The sequence below is a fragment of the Lepeophtheirus salmonis genome, chromosome 5 (genome assembly GCF_016086655.4).
Source record: "Lepeophtheirus salmonis chromosome 5, UVic_Lsal_1.4, whole genome shotgun sequence".
NCBI lineage: Eukaryota > Metazoa > Arthropoda > Copepoda > Siphonostomatoida > Caligidae > Lepeophtheirus > Lepeophtheirus salmonis.
Window position 1 is genome coordinate 35,587,803 of NC_052135.2, and position 23,139 is coordinate 35,610,941.

A 23,139-nucleotide genomic window follows, 5' to 3' on the forward strand; every position below is an offset into this window, starting at 1 on the left:
GGATGGCACATCATTAATGATATTTTGCAAATTTGCAATAAAATCCTTATACTTCTTCATTCATAATCAAATCCAGACTCTCTTAACAAAAGATCTTTCTGTTTAAGAAGTTTGAAATCTCAACATTGTCTCGTCCGGCGTGGATTGCAACGAGGACGATATTTCGTTCATCGATCCCTTTTTTTTTTTTTTTTTTTTCGCTGTCACCATTCACTTCTGACTATCCACCAAAACAACAACTATCGTCCTGCCGGCCCATGTGCAGCTGTAGCAGGTCCTCAAAGTTCTTTGTTAAACAATAGCTGCACGATGTAGGTATATATGTTAAGTTATAGAAGAAGAAGGAAATTATATGACTACTAATGTATAGTACACCGAAATGTATTTTATCTTGTTCCAATCCTTCTCTAGTGTAATCCATAGTCTAAGAGAATGTAAATCCATTAGAAAAGAAAAATTGTGAATAAATACCCTTCTTTCACTTCAATCTCTTTAATTCTATGTATATAAAATCTAATATATTGAGGGACGGAAAATGCAACGCATCCCTTACAACATATTAAGGTACCTACTCAAGTTGATAGTAGGTATTTGCTTTAGGGGAATATAAATTAGCTAGAAGGGGATAATGGAAAAGCCATTTTAACATCTCTGATGTGAATAAGTAAGTTTTTCTTATTTATTTTGATGTTGTTTTAATTAAGTTGGTACATTTTATGTACATTTATGACTTGCTGCTATAGTGGGGTCTATTCCCTGAATGAAAGGGTTGATGTAAAATCTGTAAATTTTTACCAACGTAATAAAGGATTATCTTGTCATGGAACTCTCGATGCTTAGAATAAATCGTCATTTTTCCTTTTTCCAAATGAGTCATTTTCATCACAGTAAAATAGAGCCCAAATATGTTATGTTTAACATTTTGAAAATGTCAAACTACAAAATTCAAGACTGGTCTTTCCCACATTTTTTTTGTATTGCAAACTTTAATCTTAACAATTATTTTACACAAAAATTTTAAGTAAAATACGCATTCATTACCATGGATATCGTTTAACATATTTATATCCAAATAATTAGCAAACAAAAAATGTATTATGGAACGACCTAGCTCAATAGATAACCCGCTCGGGAAGAACTATCCTTTTGAACTCAAAACACAAAAACAATCATGAACAAAGGTCAAGAAAGGGAGAAATATCTAATTTTATTTTTTGTATATCTTATATACAACACAAACCACATTATTTCGTAAATATATTTCGGTCAATTATAGGCTTTGTATTCAAATTTCTGGGATGAGTTAAGATACCCAAGAATGTTAACTATAGTTAAGAATAGTGATGAAAAGATTCAAAAAAAAATCCGATCCCGATTCTGGTAAAAATTTCGGTCTTTGACATAATTTATAGCACTACCAAGGATTTTTAGACTATTTTACATCTTATCGTATTTCCACTTGCCTATAATAACCACTGGTTGTAGCGTAATTAGTACGCTTGCACACTACTAGGTCGACCAATGTTACAGCACTACCAGCGAGTCTAACGGGTAAGCCGGTATAGCAAAATGAGCATGCACGTTTGGAAAGTTCATTACTGTCTAAGATATGATATAATCTAAATATGGACTTAATTTTAAGTAAATTAATTCTTTTTTTGCTTATTTTTTACGCCACATATATCTGTGAATAACCAAGGATATAATTTATTAATCCTTGGCGTTATTTCACAGTAATGTGTTTTCATATTCACAATGGTATCCCACAGCCTTATCATCAAACAAATTATTTATTTATTTTTTCAACATTCTTTATTTGGTTTATATAATATATATATTACATAGAACATACATATATAAATAAACCGGAGCAATTGCGTATAAACATTATAGTTTATACTTAATGCTCCCAGGTAGAATTTCAACTAATATTCAAAAAATCAATCTTTAAAATAAAAAAAAACAGTAAACATGCAAATTAATAAATATTTGTTAAAGTGAGTGAGGGATTCCAAAAGAAGGATATTCATAGGAGTCCTCGGAGCAAATCCTACTGGCCAGTTCAGCAGGGATTTCTTCCTGCACATACACTCTTCTCCATTGATGAACGTCGATACCGAATCGGGAATTATACTCTTATGGATTGCATTTCACTTTTTTTTTAAATTATCTCCCTTCCTTTACTCTCTCTTTGTTTCTATCTCTTTTCTTCTTCTCTCTCTTTGTTTCTATCTCTTCTAGCTGGGGCGTACCAATACATATGGATTTTTCTTATGAAATCAATTCAAAAATGAGTTTTATTTTTGAAATATTGGCGTAGTCTTATCTCAAATTGACAACGATGTAGATAATTTTTTGGGAAGTTTTTTCTTTTAAATCAAAGTTCATACTTTCAACTACCCAATAACATACTTTTAAACTTTTTGAATCTATTTGTCTTGAATCTATGAGCCTCTGAAAAAAAACCTATTTTCCACTTCACTTTAAGCAAAGATAACTTGAGTTATAAGTATGATGCAGACATTTTAAAAATGGTTTTAAAATTTTCTTCAACCTCGAGGGATTAAAACAGCTTTAAACCCTTAAAAATAGCCAAAAATAATAAAATATATATGGCCTTTCTCTGATGGCCACGAGGCTATGAGAGAACAAATAAGGCCATATTTTGAATCAAGGGATCAAATTGTACTAAGTTGAGCATATGTTGTTCTTGTACCATTTTTGCTGTTGGACAGTGTTATTAATACCATAAGTATTGCTCTCCCCCCCCCCCTACTTCTCAAGCTCTTTATTTCCTTATAAATATTTCGACTTTAATCATGACGTTTTATTAAATTAGCTGGAAGCAGCTATGAGATGAGATGAGAAAAATAAACACAAAATCCACTTCGTATCTAGGAATGGTATATATTTGAATTACTGCTATGTCGATCCTCTATTCTGCTCCGAGTCTAACAAGTTCTAAAAATCAAGAAATCCTCAGTGTTACTTTATATTTATGTGTTCCCTCTTCAAGAATATTGATAATAGCTTTGGAAAATAGAAAACATATATTCATGTAGCAACTCTTCCATTATAATATTATTTTCATCTATGAGTAATATATTTGTGCAATGAATAATTACTTTTGAGCGTTGATTGATTGTACTGAAACTGTACCTTGTTATACTGTAAACATATACCTACTTCTAAATAGAGAATATTCCAACAGTTGGTGAGTATTTGGTTTACTAAAAATTAATTTGGACTTTCTTTGTCCTGTTTTTGGAGGATGGAAGATGCAATGAAGATTAATTTATATATTCGTATTTTGCATGGATTACACAAAGACAACTCCTTTAAATCTTTATTGTATACGATATACATGTAATTGAAGTTATTAATTTATATAAATTATTATAACAATAAAAATTCTATATAATACCTTTTTTGAGTTCATAATTTGTAGAGTCAGTTGTTTTAAATCATACAACAGTGAAATCACAAAAATTAATGAGCTGAAAGAAGAATACACTGAATCTTTTTTTTTTTTTTTTAATTTCAAAAAGCCTGTTGTGATACCTTAAAAAGGGATGTAAAAGCAAGCATATAGTAATACATTAGTCGTCATAACAAACCTGCTCAAAACATTTTTTTTTTCAAAATTTTGATCTTTTGATAACTTTTCGAGAAATGATATCAATAATGATTTGTGACAGATAGACTACTAAGAAATATTTACAATTCACCATTCAAATTTGATATTTTTCATTGGACATTAGTACAATCTTTTTTATCAAAGTTTTTTTATAACTTTACCGAGCATGATCCCCTATTCTGTAACACAACTTATTATTGATAAAGAACGCATTTTTATTTGATATCATCTTTATTATGTATTCTACCTTCATTGACAGAGTAGAGGGTATGTCTTTATGAAAATTGCTTACAAACAAAACTACTAGGTATATATAAAAGTATGATGGTCCAGACAGGCAACCCACCTCTATGTACTGCGTATTTTAAGGAATTCAGTATTAGAAGATTTTGTTCGGCAAAAACATTTGGACGGTATTTATCAATTTATCTCTTCTTCAACATTTTTATTTGAATAACGTCTTCATAAATATGAGCCAATTGCATCCTTTATCAATATATCTTTGCTATATTGGAGTAATTAACAAAAAACAAAATGATATTTTAGTGTGGAGTTCCAATTAAGCTCTTAATAATGATACAAATAAATAATGAAAATAAGTACATATAATTAGCGCTCTGTCATTTCTTATTATAAGATCCAGTCCAGTCTTAGGACTGGTCCTATCAGTCCTTGGGACCCACCCTTCGGACTGTCAGTACTAGAACTGATTTAAAAAATGAAGAAATAAAGTTGAGTGACGTCTTCAAGGACAACACTAAATGATTTTTAGGACTGAACTGGATCGGATCGAGATTGAACTGGATAGGACTACAGTCTTCAGTCCTAAATAAGGGCTAACACAACAAATATGTATTTTAGCAATGGGGAAGATTTATGGGTCTTTCTCTTTTTGACAGGAAGTTTGAGAAATGCAATGAAGATTGTTATGCATCGAATAAGTTTTTATTTTGGTGGTTTTAAGAAGATTATGTTGGATTTTAGCTTTTATTGTTCTCTTAACTTTCCCTTCTTTTTAACTAATAATAAGACAGAAAAATATTTTTTTTTTTAATCCTACGCGCCATAAATTATGTATGTACATTAGACTGTACCAAAATTATAAAAGTTGGGAATTTGGTATTGAAGGATATATTTTATTTTGCATTTTGTTCCTCTAAACAAGAAAATAACTATCAAACGTCCGACATAAAGATACTTTATGAACGTTTTTTTTTTTTTTCCTTTTAAATTCTGTAAAATATCGAAAAAAAATCAACATTTTTACGTTGTTCCTTTAAAATTATCGATTTAAATCAAGTTACAGGATTTTTATTTTTTTAACTATTATAGATTAAACATATATTTTTCAATAGTAGTTTGCTTAACAACTTTTCTCTAACTTGCCTCATGCTATGAGTATTTTAGGTGCAAGCATGTTACGATTAACTAAATATTCTCTTTTGGTACTGCGTATTATGCGCATTTATTTTGATGTTTCGTGCCACTTTTACTATTCAAATCTAGTTTTTGATCCCAAGTGTATAATATATTATTATCAAATATACTTTTATTGTTCATTTATGCCAAATAATTATGATTAATTTTTTTAAATATTTACCGATTAAATCTTTATTTAAATTACAAAGGTTTTAAAGCTAATTGCAATATTATTGAAAGGTTTTTATTTATGTGAATGAGCTATCAATAAGAGTGATTGAAAAACTGGCATCAATCATAAATATATAGATCATTAAAGGCTGTGTTAACAGCTACATAAGACAGTTTTCGTAGTCCAAAATATAAATTGGTATAATAGGCTGATTTATTTGACATAATAATATATTATGACACTTGTTATCAAAAAAACGATATCGTAGTGGTGAACATGAAGAGACACATCAAAATAAATGAACATAATACACGGTACCAAAAGATAATACTTATTTATTAGCAGCATGTTTGGAACTAAAATACTAATAGCAGGATACAAGTTAGAGAAAGGTTGTTAAAATATTGTTGGTAAATATGTCTCTTTTATAATACTTAATAAAATAAAAATCCAGGAACTTGATTCAAATCGATAGTTTAAAAGACTCAAAATAAAAATTTCATTTTTTTTCGAAATTTTACAATTTCAAATCAAAACGCGTGCATGAAGTTTCTTTTTTCCGGACATTTGATTTTTCTTTTCTTTTTTAGAGGAATGAATTGCAAAATAAAAAATATCCTGCGGTACGAAATTCACAACTTTTGTCATTATGGTACACTCTAATTTATATATATTGTAGCATTTAGTTAATTAATTCAGTTGCAAATTCTTTAATGTTTCTTTGTTATATTTTATGCAGTTCTTTGTTTGTTTTTAGTGGTAGAATGAACGGTCCGTGATCTGTAGGACTCGTCCCATTTGACTCCTTAGTTAACTGTTATAATAAAACAAACATTAATTATATATATCTATTTTATTAAACTTGTTAAAAACTTTTAGCGGAGTCACATCTCCTACTTTACTAAGTACACCGATGGCATATATTTGAAAAGTAAGAAAAGGAAAAACAAGTATCAACAGGTTAATAAACAATGAGTGATGTCGATCCAGTGAAATTGATGGCTACAGTCATATATAAAAAATAGGGGCGACTCTTTTCCTTAAGGGCCACTAATCACGAAATGAAGGCCAAATACCTTGCAATTTAATGATTTTACCACTATTGAAAACACTAATTCATTCATTCTTATGATGAAGGACCACATATAAAGCTTTTAAATGACTGCAGATTACAACACACTTCTTTTTGAAAGCATAATATGTTGTTGCTTTTTGTATTATTATGAAACAGTGTTTCTTAATGCATTGAAGAAGAATTGAGTGCCATTTTATATTTTAACTATTTAAATTCGATTCGAGTATTTTCGGAAAATAAGTTGACTATACTAAAGCCATTTCTTCTCTATATATGACTCGTACTCACCCCAAATACTTTTTGTTACATTTGATTTTACTTGAACTTGTATACTAAAACTCGATACATTCGAGTAATTATCATTTGTCACATTTCTGGTATCCCTTCAAATGATAGTCAAAAACTACAGACAATCCTCAGCGCGTTAACTCGATTACTCAAAATACCCAGTGTATTTTGTAGTCAGCCGTCGATTCACTCGTCTGACCTCGAATAAAATAAATATATATGAATTTTCCCTGCAGTAATGCTATCTTAAATGTTGAAAGTTCTTCTCTTGCAAGTAGTAATTAATTTTCTTCCCCATCATATAACAGGCAGTTCATATTAATAAGGGCATTCATTCAGTTGTACCATATGTCTCGCTCCGCCTTCTCCTCGAACTCTTTCCTTACAAAGATATATACTGTCACAGAAAATTTTACCACATTTAGTACATATCGACAGAGCGTTAGTCCGCTCAAGAAATCCTGAGCGCGCTTACTAATTTTGTGAGCGTGCTCCTGCTCGTTTTTTAAAGCAATGAGCGAGCTTCCGCTCCAACTCAATAAAAAATGAGCGGTGCTCATTTTTTGCTCGTATTTCAACTTGACAACTCCTTATGTATGTATGTTACAAAAAGATCTAATTCAATTCCCCCCTTTAAAACCTGTTTTATCTAATAGATAATGGTAAAAAAGACATTTTGATACCAAAATCATGTGTCTCGCTTCAATATTAAGGAAGTTATAACCAATTTCTCATGAGAATTGCACGCCATTTTTTCGTAGTGTTAAATCTGTTAATATTATCACCTACACCAAAATCCGTGATATAATAAAATATGATATTTCAATAAAACAACACAACTTTCTAAAACATCAAGAGAATTGAAGAAATTTTTCATGAATTACATCATACAGTACGGTGCAAAAGATGATATTTTAAATACCTGCAATTGAATTGTATAAAATGAAATTCGAGTATATGAATACCACGCTCTCCAGACAATTAATGATAGACATTGAAAAAAAAGTTGAGGTTAGAAATTAAGACAAAATACTTTCATATTGCGGAGTAATAAAGATTGAAGGTGCTAATGTCGGGTTAAAATTGATGTACGTCGCATAACCAAATTTTTTTTTAAAACTTTACTCAATACTAGAAAAATAAATATTTTATAGTCCATTTTAGTTTTTATTAAATCTATTACACTTTATTTGGAGTTTTGAAAGCTATCTTGAAGTGACTTATTTTATATTAAATAGTGCGATTAAACAAGGCCACGGATTGAGAAAAAAAATTAAATATAAATTACATCAAATTGATTTTCCCAATTTAAGTAATAAACATCCAGTATTTTTACAGGGATCCCCGAAGCACTTCTAAACTTCCACACACGCTTTCTGCAAGATATTCCCTCTCCGTTAATTGACATTATACAACCTACTTTATGATTGAAAATAAATTACAAAAATTTCTCCCAAGAAATAAAGACAAATAAGGTACAAGAACAAATAAAACTTAAAGATCTAAACTTATATTTAAAATAAAAATATCCATAAAATGATTCGTACAATGATTTATCTATGAAATATTTTCATTGACAAAAGTAATTTATTTTTTTCAAAAATTTCGTCCATAAAACTTTAGCATCTATCTTTAAATATTTGACCACCTTTTGAAAATACTCACTCAACGGCAGCTAAGGAGGGCAGTGTTGTATTATTTTGTAGAAATACTTATTGAATTTTTGGTAAAGAGTTTCAAAGGTTTTAAGAGTTGTCTTCTAAATTCATATAATTTTCTACCATTTCAGTGGTGGTTTGATTTCTTTTGTATTTTTTCTTCATTGGAAAGAAGCTTGATGTTTACTCAATTTCTACTAAATCCTCAGGATTTTCAGAGACAATCTTAGTTTGGACGAGAAGGTTAACCTCATCCAGTAAGACTTTTTTCATATATATTCTTGTAATTCTGGAGAATCACTAAAGCATTCCAAATCTTTAAATAATAGATGAGTAGATGAGATGATTGGTTTAATTAAAATAGTTGTATCAAAAATGTGTATGTCTTTTGGTGTGAATTGTGCACAAAAAGTTTGGGAACCACTGTCTTAGAGGACATGTAATTACGAGGTATCGTGCGATTTCCAGATAATTCGTTTGAGATTAAACACAGGGTTCTTAAGTATTTTAACTTAGGCTTGCGTGAGATTTTGAGATCTTATGTCAATTAACAACATAAAAATATTAGAAAATTGTATTTCAGTTGGGAAAATTCGTTTTACAAAAAAGAAAGATTTATCTTCCAACGTAATTTCCAAACACGAAGGAGATGGCAGTTTCTCTGAGGGAACTGACGTCTGAGTCTTCGTAGATTGACCAGATACATGAGAGGCAATCTACTCAAACCGAAGACAGCAGAGAGCTACAGATACAGCATAATAAAATATTCTAACTTTTCTCGAGACATAACTTTAACCGTCTTTTCTTGTAATCTTTAAAATTATTCTTTAATTGTCATATTTTTCGATGTTATCTCATAAGATGCAGAAAACTGAAAGAGCAATACAAATTTATATAAATAAGCGAAAATTCGTGCAATTTTTTAGCTCTTCTGAAATGGCGAGGGCGCTCTCACTCAAGACTTTTGAGCGGTGATCTAAAGAGCAGTACTTACTAATGGTTTGCATATCGATAAACTAACAAATCAAATAACTATGGATTTTCTATTTTTTCAGCTATTTATATAATTAAATTGTTTCAAGAAAAAGATACAAATGGCGATAAATATACATAGTTTTTAAATCTTTGAATAATCAGTAAATTAATTCATGAAGTCAGACTTTTGAAAGTTTTTATTCAATTTTGATTTTGAGTGATTTGTACCAATTAATTTTTTTTGTGTATTTTCTCTATATCATATGTTTTCTGGGATTCGTTTTTTTGTGTTGTTTATTTGTTTACTTCACATGAATGAACTGACTTTAAAAAATATTTGAATTCTGTGAAACGAAAGCAAAAGGGCCAAATTCTTATACGGCTATCAAATTTTAAACTGTTCATCTAACGTACCCTTTAAAATTTGTGGCTAACAAAGGAAGTGTACCAGACGTACATGAATATTTATATTAATGTTTGAGTAGAGATAAATAGTACTTTGTCTAGATTTGGCACAAAAAAAATAATTTAGGAAGTCATTACCAACACCTAAACACATCTCACAATAAATGATAATTTTGAATTTGGTCAACTTTAAAAAATATTGGACACTCAAGTATTCATGGAGGAAAAAACACTGCATGAACAGAGTGTTACATGACACAAAACAACGAAAGCGATTCACCAGGTGCATTGTATATACAGGGTGAGGACTCAAAAATTATAACTTTTAAAAGCCGTTTTCACTTGTACATTTTTTTATTTTGTGGTATCTACATTCGGGTGAGAATTATTTTTCGTCTTGCCCTCCAAGACACACCAAACAACAAAGTCCAGGGGGTTCACGTCGGCTGAGGACGAAGGCCAGAAGAAGTCTACCGTCCAGAAAGCAGCCATATTCTCCATGCAGAAATGCTGCCCCTTCTTGGACATGTGTGCCGGACGCCGTCTTGGGTAAACACATAGTTGTCCCTGGGGAATGTGCTCTTCAACAATGTCAAGACATGGTACCTGAGGACCTTGTAGTAGACGTAGTATTGACTTTCTTGTTGGCATTGAAGAAGTAGGGAGGGATCTTGCTGGTCCACAGACGCCACGACGCCAAGGGCCATGAACTGAGCTGGATGTTTGGTCCTGAAGGTTCCCTCAACCTGAGCTCTTGATTCAGCCAAGAAGTGATCCTTTCTGCTGTTCAGAACAACGTCCTCTGTGAAGATCTTCTTGCTGGAGATCAACTTGTGCGAGGAGAAGATCGTAAAACATCTGCCAATTTGCTTGTTGCTCGAACATTTTTTAGACTTTTAGAAATGAGGCTAGGTAGCCTCGGAGATGAGTCTAATTTTTGATTCCTCACATAGTAGTGCTCCATGATATATATAATAAACATATTTGATCTAAGAAATAACAATTTAGTCATATTAATGAAATATTGCAGGCGTGTGCATATAGCGTGAACTGTATATAGTGATCCCTGTTGTAAGTCATGTAAATATTTTTGATATAAGAAATAATAATGTAGTCGTATTAAGGAAATATTAAAGTCGTGTGCTGCATACAAGGTACTGTTTCTTTTTATAACATTCATATTTCATGTACATTTTCAGTATGTGATAAGATTTAAAAGAAATATAAATGAATTTTGTTTATTTTTATTAGTAAGTGCTCTAAAAATTAAAAGTTTTCATTGGTCATCCCAAAATATTTGTTTTTGTCAAACTCTTATTATTATTCTTTAAATCATGAGGCGATAACAATATATATATATATGAATTGATACATATAATAATAAACAACTATTGAGTAGTTTCGAGTTAGAGTCCTCATGAAAAATGGAGAGTAATACTGAGGATTTCTTAGAGAATTATCTTCTACATTATTAAAGCAAAATGTGTATTTTAGCGGACGCCTAATTACCCCCAAGCAATGCTGGGTACTAGTTCTAGTAATAACATAAATGTCATAGTAAGCAAGTCAACCCGTAAAAAAAATCCTAATCACAGCTTGCTCTTCATGTGATTCCAGATATGTGATGTGACTTCCTTTCCCTTGGACTTATAGATCAAGGTTTATAGAGCAATAAATTGCCCACTCTGTTTCGCCTATAACAAAAGATTTAGAGGCATTCACGCCTTCAACAATCTGCTTAAGTTACTTTGGTTGAAGGAAAAGATGCTGGGAAAGTGTTTAATGTATGATACATATAATAATTTATCCACTCGTCTTTACTCTTTGTTCTTCTAAGTATAATTTAATGTATTTTACTTCTCTTATTGTTGGTTAACTTATATCCTTTAAGACCTTAAGAGCCTATTGGCCAACCCCAGTTTTTATAGATCCCCTTTCTAATCACTATTTCAACTCTTAGGTACAATGTTTAGCTTTTATAACTTTTATTTTATACACTTGGTTAGTAAGACTATAACATTCAAGCTTTGACAATTCATTCAACAACAGCGAAGACTGAAATCCCAACTATTGATTCAAGAAAGTATAACTTTTGCTTAGAATAAGGAGAAATTCGGTAAATAATTTCATAGTGTTTGACTTGGATGACAGACGCATCCAGTAAGAAATATTTATTGCAGATGGCCAAAAGTTATTAAAGGAATTAAAGAGAAAAGTGATTCCTTGAGAGCCTCTTGGCATGTATGTCTCAACTTGAGACGTACAAGGTATGACCATTTCTAGGAAGAAATATAGTTCTTCAACCTTGAATTGTGATTACAGTCCTGAATAGTAATACCGAGCTTTTACTTATAAACAAAAATCGGATTTACAGTGAATACGTAATATGTATATATGTTGAATACAAGTTGCCATTTATATAAGCAAATTGTACAATGTTCAATTTCTTCCTCATAAATTGCATTATTTAATTACAACATTAGTCATTCTAATTATCAACAATTAATTGATACTATTATTACATTTTGATCTATTCCGATCATTTGGTTATTATGTATTTATGAATAATGTCACTGTGAGCATATAAACTTTACAATGTGCCACATAATTTTTATATTTCAGTATTTGTTATTAAAATACTCAAAAATTGCAACATTAATATATTAATCATTCATCGAATATTTAATTATTGCATTATTCTTTATCCCGAGGACTGTAAATCATTCATTTAAAATTATTCATCCCATTCTTGATTGCAACTTGTACAATTTGCTTATACAACTGGCAAATTGTACACACATATATTTAATACAATATTTAATGTCCGTTCAAGGGTCTCAGTGTTAACCCGACACTTCCTATGAAAACATTAAATCTTCAATTAAAAATGGGTTAAAAAATTTCAAATTTTAGATATTTTCCCATTTAAAATTATTTTGCACAAAGCGATCATTTCCCCCCGATAATTACAAAAAGTGAATGTCACTAAAAATGAGGTTTAGCAACGAGATAAAGTACTCCCTGGATCATCAAATCATATTATTTTATTTTATTTAATATTGAGGAGATAATGTCTCAAAATGAATTTCTAAGCACTTGAGTTGAGAAATCTATGCTTAAGTATTGAATGAGTAGCTAGGTGTGAGTATGCTCCTAAAAAACTGAAGGTAATGCCAAGGATTTGTTGCAGCGTTATCTTCTATATTATTAAAGCAAATTTTGAATGTTCTTCAACCCCTATTAATTCCAGACAATGTCGGGTACTACCGGGGATTATACAAATTTATGGGGTGTTCAAAATATGTTGACACACACGGTAGTTTTTATATTATATGAAACTTAGGAGGGGGGGGTATATTGAGGTTTTTATTAGGTCCACTGGAATGCAATTTTAAAGCAAAAATATTTTTGGAGAGAGCTTCAAAAAGCTTTTATTCATTTAAATTTATATTATCAGGGATTCCTAAAAATTCTAGGGGCTTAAATAATCCCAACCCCTTCTCCTTAAAAATCCCTCCTGGACCCACACAAAATACGGTAATAATTATATCTTAGATGAATTATTTTATTGTTTCTTAAGTTATTATAAGAAAATATACGATAGCAAATATTCATGGAAAAATTCAATAAAAATCATTGCATTGCATGAGTTTTTTTTTTTTTTTTTTTAATACCTCCTAACTTTTAAGTCAGTTGAGTGGCTCGCATGCAAGTATATATACTGCATTATAGACTGGTCCAATTTGCACTTTTTTTGGAAATGTTGAGACGTCATAGACTTTAAATATGCAGTTATTTGGGCCTCTTCGTGTCCAAGTAACCAAAAATCTTTGATTTGACGTCTTGTCGATTCTGCCATTACTTAAGTATTCTTTGTTTAAATTGAACTGCTATTAATATTTTAAGTCGTAATATGACATAATAAATGAAATAGTTGTGTGATTAACAGGATAATATGTAAAAGTACTCTTAGAACCAATCAGTTATTTATTAATAATCCTATGCTAACTTTAATGAAGGTTCAAGGTCACTCTGATTCAGTTATAAAAAAATAAAGATCCATAACGTGCGCTTTGAGTAATAGGTTAAAAAAAGTCCTTCACTACTATTCCGCTTATAATCCAAAACTAATTTAGGAACAAAACAATATTTATATTTTATAACGGTTATTTCATTATGTAAAACAAATTATAAAAAAAGGTTTAATCATATCTGCTAATGGTTGAAAAATAATAAAAGAAGAAGACGAAATTTTTGAAAAAAAACTTCAATTTTCAAAACTTTATGTTCGTTGTGCGACCTCTAAAACTTTTTTAAACTATTCAAAATTTGTCATTGACCTATTTTTACCCAAATGTATATATTTTGCGCCTATGACGTCTCAACATCTCCAAATAAAGTACAAATTGGACAAGTCTAATTTGGAATGTAGGTATGTAAAAAAGACTTTTCTTCTAGACTAAATAATAGTTACTAGGACAAATCATCAAATGACAAAATGTACAACGGACACAATGTCCACCTTGAGGGAGTTCAATTTTCTTCATCAAGTAGATATGCATATCCATCATGAAAAAGTCTTTATCCGCCTTTTCGACTCTAAATAATTCCCACGATAGTTTGAAGTCACAAAACAATAAACATGAAAACTTTAGTTATAACTGCAACTGAATCTATTAACAAATTGAAAATGTTCATAAAATTTACTTCAAATATATAGTTCCGGAAATTTTGAAAACGTAAATGTACATTCATTGGTTACAATTTTGTCTTGCCCTCAGATCTCTTTGTTTTTGTATTTTCTTTGTTCCATTTCTTTTCTCCAAATATCTCCATAAACATTGCCCGTTCTACATTTTGTCGTTCAGCGTCATGTCCAAGCACCAAATAATAGATAGAAGAGGTGAAATGTGACGAATTAAAAAACTGCTGACAAAATTAAGACTTATTCAGGGCCATCGGACGTTCTCAAATTTAGAAAAGTAGAATGCCTTTTTTAAAAAACTTGATATAGTTAAGTTTACAATATTCTATCAGTTTAAGTATTAATACACTTCAAAATTATTGGAGGAAGGGGAAATTCCTCCATACTACTTCTCGGATAAATTTATTAAGAGTAAAAATAAAATTATTGTAATTATAATCTTTTCCGTAGATATTTGAGCTAGCTGACTAGTATTCATAATAATCTATTCACATAGGGTTTTTTCAAGGAATCTAAAATTCCATGCTATTATTCAATAATACAATTATATACTTAGACAATATTTACTGCTCTCTAATTAATGTTATTCCCGTCCCTCTAAACCTTCAACTAGGATGCGACAATTTTATTATGACAATAAAATTGTACTTAATCATCTTATTTTTATAGCCCTATGACAGAAGTCTCAATCCCTGGGAAGCAAACTAGCTGAATGATCATTGGATTAATCGATACTGGGTTTCCCAAAAACAAAGAGACTGAATATTATAAAATTGAGAGATCCTCATTTTATGGGATCCTATGTATTCAGTATTATCTCATTTCACTAGAAACAGCTCCAACTATATAAAAACAAAAAGAAGATATCGTTAAACGAAAAAACGATTAAAACACACTACATTTTGAGAACTTATAATAAAGCATTCCTTCAAATTTTACAAAGGAATATATATCTTCATGACATTTAACCTAATTAAGAATTATTAAAGTACATACAAAGTATTCCCTACTTCAAATTTATAATAAAGATAATAACCCACTTTTAAATTTACACTTTGCCAATCCACATTTCACAAAAATAGTTAAATTAATTCAATGTCTCCTTAAAATTCAAGAATAATTGTGACATGTTGTCAATTAACAATGCTGAGGATCAATTAGCCAGTCCATGTAAGCATTCTATATCACTATGAAATTATTTATTTAATAGACTTAGCAGTAAGTATTTAATTATAAGCATATTAAGAATGAATTATGAGGGTGTAACTGGCTTGTAACTGGAAATAGTCGCCGTATTCTGAAATTTGGAAAAAAAAAAGAAGAAAAAAAACCATCAATATAAATGAATATATTAGTATTTGGATATTAACCCTATAACGCCTAATAGGTTAATGAGTGGTTAGATTTCTTTTCATTTTTTAAGAACAAAAATATCTTTGCTTTGTTCAAAATCGGTGAAAAAATGGAAGATTTTTGAATTTTTAATTAGTAATTGTGGAATTTGATCTAATATTAAAAGTAACCGATTGATTTTTCTTGCTGATGCTAGTAAATAAATAAATGTTTTAATACTTTTTCGCAATACGTTTGCAACATTGGGAAGGTCACAAGGAAAAAATCATCATTTTTTCACGATTTAATGATCCATTCAGTATATATTTGCAATTACATCTATTGCATTAATTGCTCAAATCGAAGATTAAAAAAATTATGTATCAAATATTACACGTATGGCGTTATAGGTAGTGTTGTGTCGGTGTTTATTTAGCACTGAGGACCACAACCAGGTCGCATACAGTCCCACTTGTCGGTCCTTCATTTAAAAAAGGTAAAAATAAATCCCTTGTGACGTTATTGACGATTTCTCGTCTTCTTTAATTATTCCATTATTTAATAGAACAGTCATAAGGAGCGATAGAACCTGTCCTAAGACTAGACTGGACCGAATAAATAAGGACCGATACAACACTAGTTATAGGGTTAATCTATGGTATTTATTAGAAACATTATTTTTTTCTCAAAAATTACCAGCTTGGTTGCTCTCTGCTCCAGTAAGCTATACGCATAATGATCCAAAAATATTCCTTTGGGTAGAGCAACACCTTGAAATCGGTACATTTCGATACCATCATGTACAATTGGATGAATCTAGATAAGTAATGAGATAAAAACTTTCAGTACCTAAATTTGATAGTAAAATACCGCCATCACTGAGCATCTTCGACCTAAAAATCCTGAATTTCCAATCATCGGACCTCCACTTATATCTATATGCTCTCCCATTCTATAGAGAGTAACAGACTGTCCTAAAATGAAAGTAATTAGATAATGAATGTAAGTCCTTTAATGAATTATTACCAGAATTTGAGTTGGCTGCAATACTTGGTATTTGTTTATATTTGTACTGATTATCTTCAAACATTTTTAAAGCAACTGATGCATCAACAGTTAATCTTTCAAAGGGAAGTTCTGATTCGGAGAAACGATGCATATATGCACTAAAAGACATTAATTCCTCTTTTGAAGGCGCCCAGTCTTTGAATTTCAAATCAACGTCATATACAAAACTACCACTTTGAACTGAAATAAAAATAAATTATTCAATTCAGTTGGTAAAAATATAATGCATCTTTATCAAATTTATATGTAGATGCAATAATTACTTTTGTCTTAACTTTTGTATACATCTATTTTATAATGTTATCTTTGTGACTAACTTCTTATATTGTTATTATTAGTTTATTCCATATACAATAGTCCAGATGGTAATTTATCACCCAATAATCTGAGATTTTAATGAAATTTAGTATATGTTAATGTCCGTTTCCGACTGGAAAATCTAAGGCCTCTCTAGACTAGTTTTGTTCGGTATACCGATACTAGAGTGGAACCGGAGTACTGACTCATATAAAAAGGTACGATACTAAATGGGTAATAAACCCCGTTACTTGTAGCACCATTATGGCATAAAAATATTGAACCACAGATCACGCAATCTCTAAATTTTGTCTTTATGAAGGAAACATTATTGCTTTATAGAAAAAAATTAAAAATAGGTATAACTTTTTTTAAAGGAATTTCCTTTCTAGAAAAAGGTAATTTGGTCAAATTAAGGTCTGGTCCCCAAATTTGAACTAATTTTTTTTTCTTCAAAAAAGGGAGTTTCCCCAAATAAAATCCTGCCTGAATATGGAGTCCTTTATTTTTGGTATTAAATAAAAAAACAATGTTATAGCTATGGAAAAAAGTTTGAAAAGCTTTGGAATACTAATTTCTCCTAAATTTGAAAATGTCACAAATGAAACGATATCTTACAGAGATATTAAGATGTGTCTTGACATATTCTTCTACACGTAAAAAAAATAATTTTTTGGTATATAAAAAAATATATAAAGGGTGAAGAACGTAAATCTTCTCTTTTAATATCATACGAAAAAGAGAATAAAAATGTCTGACACCATTATAGAAATGGAAATATGTAATTCAATTAAGAATAAAGAGTATCTCTCAAGGATTTAAGATAATTAATTGATATTATTATGTATTCAACTATTTATATGGTCTTTTTACAAAGTTCATACCCCAATTCCAGGACTCCATTAATTACATTTACAGTGGAAGGGTGGCTAGTTGGCGCATTTTTCACATCTTACTCAGCGTGTAGAAGAGATATTGAATAACAAGTTTATTTTGACGTTTTTTTAACTTTTACCCCAACTAGCGTGAGCCTACTTGGCCCCCACCAACTCTTTGATTTCCAACAATTAAACCCCACTAAAAACTTACCCAATCAACATCATTTAACTTATAAATTAACCTCAAATAATAAATTTTAATAAAATTAAGAGTACTAGATACTTAATATAACTCTTAGAGTTTCAAAAGAAAATTAATTAACTTGAAAAAAAAATAATAATACGAGATGGTAAATTCAGACACAGCTCAGGATTGGTTGTACTTACAAGATCTTCAAAGATTCTCTAGCTAATACAGCTTTGATAAGTGGTCATTCCACGAAAGTGCTGGACTATAAAACTTGCTAAAAATTGAAAAACGCCAACTTACCACGTGCGTGAAGTAGCTCCTTACGTAAATAATATTTTTCTACTTGGGAGCTAATATTGCTAATAAAGTTTAATATCAAAGACAAAAATATGTCTTTCAAAATTTAAAATGGATATAAAATCTTAGACGTTAATGATTCAATTCCAAAATTTCATCACGTTGCATTCATTGGATTGGTGGAAATGATTTAAGAAGGATAATCCTATAGAGCAGTGATTTCCAACTTCGTAAAACAGCTTAATTTGATCAAAATATTTTTGATTAGGATTTTTTTATTTTTTAAATAATTTTTTTTATAATATACTATTTGATGATTTAGATAAGTTCTCGTAGCCCTAGATGATGCATAGTTGAGCCCCGGTAGCCTTAATTGTGAATTACTCCCATAGAGAATTTATGAAGATTTACTTAAGGGTGCTGATATCTCATGATTTCATGTCAGTTGATCCTCGGGGATTTTATGTTATATACCAGTTAAATCAGGATATAAGAAAAATACGCTAATAGTTCTCACAGATACCAATTTTTTAATACATAAAATACTTCGCATAGAAGAAAAATGAAGTAAAAAATCCGCATTAAGTCAACTTTTTCTTCTCTTATTTGGAATCAACTTCATAGGAATTCATGAGAATGAAGAATTCCCAAGAGGTAATTTTCCTTTTTTTTTTATAAGGTACAAATCTTAAGCTGGTGTCAACATTTTTTTACCATATGTTTGTTTTTAAATTCATTTCACATTGATTTCCAATCAATACAGATACATAGTATGTTTCATGAGTCCCCCCCTCAAAACACTTTTGCTGAAAGATAAGCTAAAAATCTTCAAGGATCTGTCAAAAAAAGGATTTAATCAAACACTGGTTACCTCCAAATAGGGAGATTCAAAATTACTTATTTACATAAGTATACAAAAATTGTGGTTCCTTTATATACTTCGGATATAAGAAAAATACACATATAGTCAACTTTTCATCTGAAAAATAGCAGTTTCCTTTATCGGATTGAATTTATATACATTTATTTATTTTGTGACGTATTATGAAATTTTCAAAATTAAGTTTCGCCTACAAAAGCTGACATTAAATTAAGCAATAACAACGCCCTGAAGAAATTTACAATATTTATCTATGGATTATATTTACATGGTTATTTGTTAAAAATTCAATAGACAACTTACCATTCGGTGGTGGGAAACTATGAAGCTCAATATAATACTGATCTTGAAATAAAGTCTCTAACGTTGCACCCAACATGAAGGAACATGATCTCCAAAAAGCTTTGTTGACTAGGTAAGGGTCCTCTGTTTGTTGGAAATGAATAAATTTAAGAACGCAGTCCTCCTCTAAAGGCCTATTCATATCCCATATTTTATCATTAACTGTAGCAAGTGCAGATCTTTCTATCAAGGTCTCGTGAATATCTGAAATATTTAACAAAGAAGACAGTTATTTCGTTATTATTAATTAATTATACATTTTCGGTAATATAACATTAAACTGATCTGTGGAAAAATGAGAAATCTTTTGACCTCAAATATTAATATTTTTCATAACAATTGAATCCATCCTTCCCTACACCTAATTTTTACAATGATTAGTTAGTATTTTGCAAATTATAAAACAAGTGCTTTTATTTGTATACTTTTTGCCTAAAAAAATGTATATTAAATTAATGTGTGTTGTAGTACAAAATTGATATTCATCATGATTCAACTATTTAGCTTAATAATTTAATTACGTTGAGCTGCATTATACGGAGTTGAGATCTTCTTATTCAGTAGCAGTTGGACATTTTTCTCTTTCATTGGACAATAACACTCCACGGTTATCTTTTCAACCCTTGGTATGAGATCTTTTTGTCGTTTGAGCTCATTCTCAAAGAGCATATTACGTTTCTTTCGGACTTCCGAGTTGATGAGTTGGGTTTGATGTCCTAGGAGCATGGATCATTAATTTAAAAGTATACTGATACTAAGAATACTTACGAACAGAACTTAAATTACGACAGACTCCCAAAATTTGATGTTTAGTGCTCAATATAGATCTCATATTGACTATTGTGTTTCTTAGTAAAAGATATAAAATTAAAAATGTTTCTCGGCTTCACATGAGTATACAGTAACCAACGTACTTATGATATATATAAATTAAAGTAAATAAACATTTCATCGAGGTTTTGTGTCATAAAAAAGAAACACGAACCTTATCTCTAGCTATAGGGTTTTGAACAAAAATAACATGTCGTGTGGCCAAAAAATAGTCAAAAGTAGAGAAAAATAAGTAATAATAATTGTTAAAATTTAATAAAAAGAAGTATCATTTATGACAAGAATTAAAGTTATTTATCATTTATCAGTAAATAATCATTTAGTCATGTTGTTATAAATCCCCTAAGTCAGTAAAAACAGGAGTAGTTCTTCCTTCTTACTAATTGTGTTCCTTATATGAAATAATAGTTAATTGAGAGAACTGTTCTCAATCAATAGGCAGTTTCAAATTTAAGTTTTTTTTGCTGAATCTTGGTACTTTAATATAACTTATATTAAAGTATATTAAATAAGATATCTTGGGGGAAAAAGAATGATTTATGAAAAACATACATTCCTATATAAAATGACGTCATATCCTCAATCAATGAACATTTTCTGAGTAGAATCATCTGAGTCCTAACTGATATACATCAATCTGCTCATTATGTCTATGATGACTATTTTTTCAAAAATGCTAGGATTTATGTTGCTATTAAATGCCCATCCAATCAAGGCAAATTCTCCAAACATAGTTCTGGTCCTAACCGATGATCTAGACTTGCAACTCGATGGTATGACTCCACTCTTGAAAACAAGGAGTAGACTCAAAAATCAAGGACGAACATATAAAAATGCATTTGCTACAACGCCAATCTGTTGTCCATCAAGATCAAGTATATTAACTGGCCTTAGACAAGATCATACAAGAGTTTGGAATAATAGGTAGGTACTAACTGATCTTAACACGTACATTGATTCCTATTATAAGTATATTTAATGTGCATTCATTCGAAGTACTTTTTATTGTTTAGCTTATCAGGAAACTGTGGAAATCAAGACTGGATAAAGGGACATGAATCTTCCACTTTCGCTACTTATGCTAATAAATATAATTATAAAACTGCATATTTTGGAAAGTATTTAAATCAATATGGACGAACAGAAAAAGATCCATTAAGAATTCCAAAGGGTTGGGATCATTGGGTTGGACTTGTTGGAAATTCCAAATATTATAATTATACACTTTCCGTTAATGGTCATCCTGAAAGACATGGTGATGACTATGAAAAGGATTATTTGACTGATGTTATTAAAAGAAAATCATTGGACTTTTTGAAGAGTCACTTAGAATCTTCTTCATCCGCAAAAAATCCTTTTTTAATGGTTGAGTATCAAAAAAATGTTCTTCATTATTATAGATTATATTATCTTATTATCAAGGTGCTAGCTCCCCCCTCACCGCATGCTCCATTTACTCCTGCTCCCCAATACTCTAACAGATTTTCTGATTTGAAGGCTCCAAGAATTCCTAATTTTAACTACGTAAGAGATATAAAACATTGGTTAGCAAGGAAAGACCCTTTATCTAATCAGCTAATAGATATAATTGATGAAGTATTCAGAAACAGATGGCGAACTCTTCTATCTGTTGATGACTTAGTTGATGAAGTCATGGAATTTCTTGATCAAAAAGTAACTTTGATTTATTTAATTTATGTAAAATATTATATTTCAATAATGTTCGTCCAAATTTATCAGTCATTTAATTTGTAGAATGTTTTAAGTAACACTTATGTTATATTCACTTCTGATCATGGGTATCATCTGGGGCAATATGGGCTTGTAGTTGATAAAAGAATGCCATATGAAACAGACATTCGAATTCCATTTTTTCTTTATGGTCCAGGGATTCAACCATCCACTGAATCCAAAGATGTCATTCTAAATATAGATATAGCCCCAACTATTCTGGTAGGCACATCTTTGATAGGCTTTAAGTCAAAATTAATTTTTTATTAAGGATATGATGAACGTGAGAGAAAAAGAATATAGTTGGATGGATGGTTCATCCATTCTTCGCCAAAATTCAAGGAATGAGTTCCAAATTGAATATCATGGAGAGCATGGAAGCGGAATTGATAAAACTTGCAACATACAGGATAGAAACGTTAACAATTGCTACTCACTATTTGGGTGTAATTGCCAAGATAGTAAAAACAATACATACATTTGTAAACGCAAACTAGACGACGAAAACAACTTTAAACACTGCTGGTTTCGGGATGCTGAAAATTTTGAAGAGATATATGATCTATCTAAAGATCCGTATGAATTGTACAATCTATATAATTATATGGCTGAGCCTCAAGTAAACATTGTCAAATGAACCTTCTTCGATCCTGGAGATAAATAAATAATCGAGATCAATTTCGATCGTAATTTTCTCAGTTGAAACCTTTAGCCTACGCATTTTTTCACATTAAGTACTTTTTTGTATGACACTAATTCAGGTTCAAATAGCTGGGATGTTGCTTGGCTACAATAATCTACCCTCTTCTCTTTATATTCTGCCTAAATATTTTAATAAATTCGTAATTTGTCCCATTTCTTGTGGGACGAACAGTTGAAAATAGACTTAAAAATCAAATTACAAAAAAATTGATAATTTATTTTACAAAAAAAAAGAGATCCAAAATATCCTTTTCAAA

At 30.2% G+C, this 23,139-nt stretch overlaps 2 protein-coding genes across 3 annotated transcripts; one reads left to right on the forward strand and one right to left on the reverse strand.

The window, feature by feature from the left end:
* Positions 1-15,505: 15,505 nt before the first annotated feature.
* On the reverse strand, positions 15,506-20,558 carry mRpL39 (mitochondrial ribosomal protein L39). Its single transcript, XM_040712815.2, has 7 exons — positions 20,387-20,558; positions 20,140-20,334; positions 19,580-19,822; positions 16,693-16,914; positions 16,537-16,640; positions 16,363-16,482; positions 15,506-15,631 (listed from the first exon to the last, which is right to left on the reverse strand). Exons 1-7 carry the CDS (start codon positions 20,448-20,450, stop codon positions 15,587-15,589), a joined length of 993 nt encoding a protein of 330 aa, XP_040568749.1. The 5' UTR covers positions 20,451-20,558; the 3' UTR covers positions 15,506-15,586.
* An 83-nt stretch (positions 20,559-20,641) lies between these two features.
* On the forward strand, positions 20,642-22,885 carry LOC121118785 (N-acetylglucosamine-6-sulfatase). Of its 2 annotated transcripts, none has more exons than XM_040713370.2 (5): positions 20,642-21,373; positions 21,463-21,814; positions 21,872-22,123; positions 22,205-22,402; positions 22,452-22,885. In XM_040713370.2, exons 1-5 carry the CDS (start codon positions 21,096-21,098, stop codon positions 22,815-22,817), a joined length of 1,446 nt encoding a protein of 481 aa, XP_040569304.1. In that variant the 5' UTR covers positions 20,642-21,095; the 3' UTR covers positions 22,818-22,885. The 2 variants fall into 2 exon arrangements, with proteins under 2 accessions (XP_040569304.1, XP_071744738.1); XM_071888637.1 differs by having other exon boundaries at positions 20,688-21,373; positions 21,872-22,147.
* Positions 22,886-23,139: the final 254 nt, after the last annotated feature.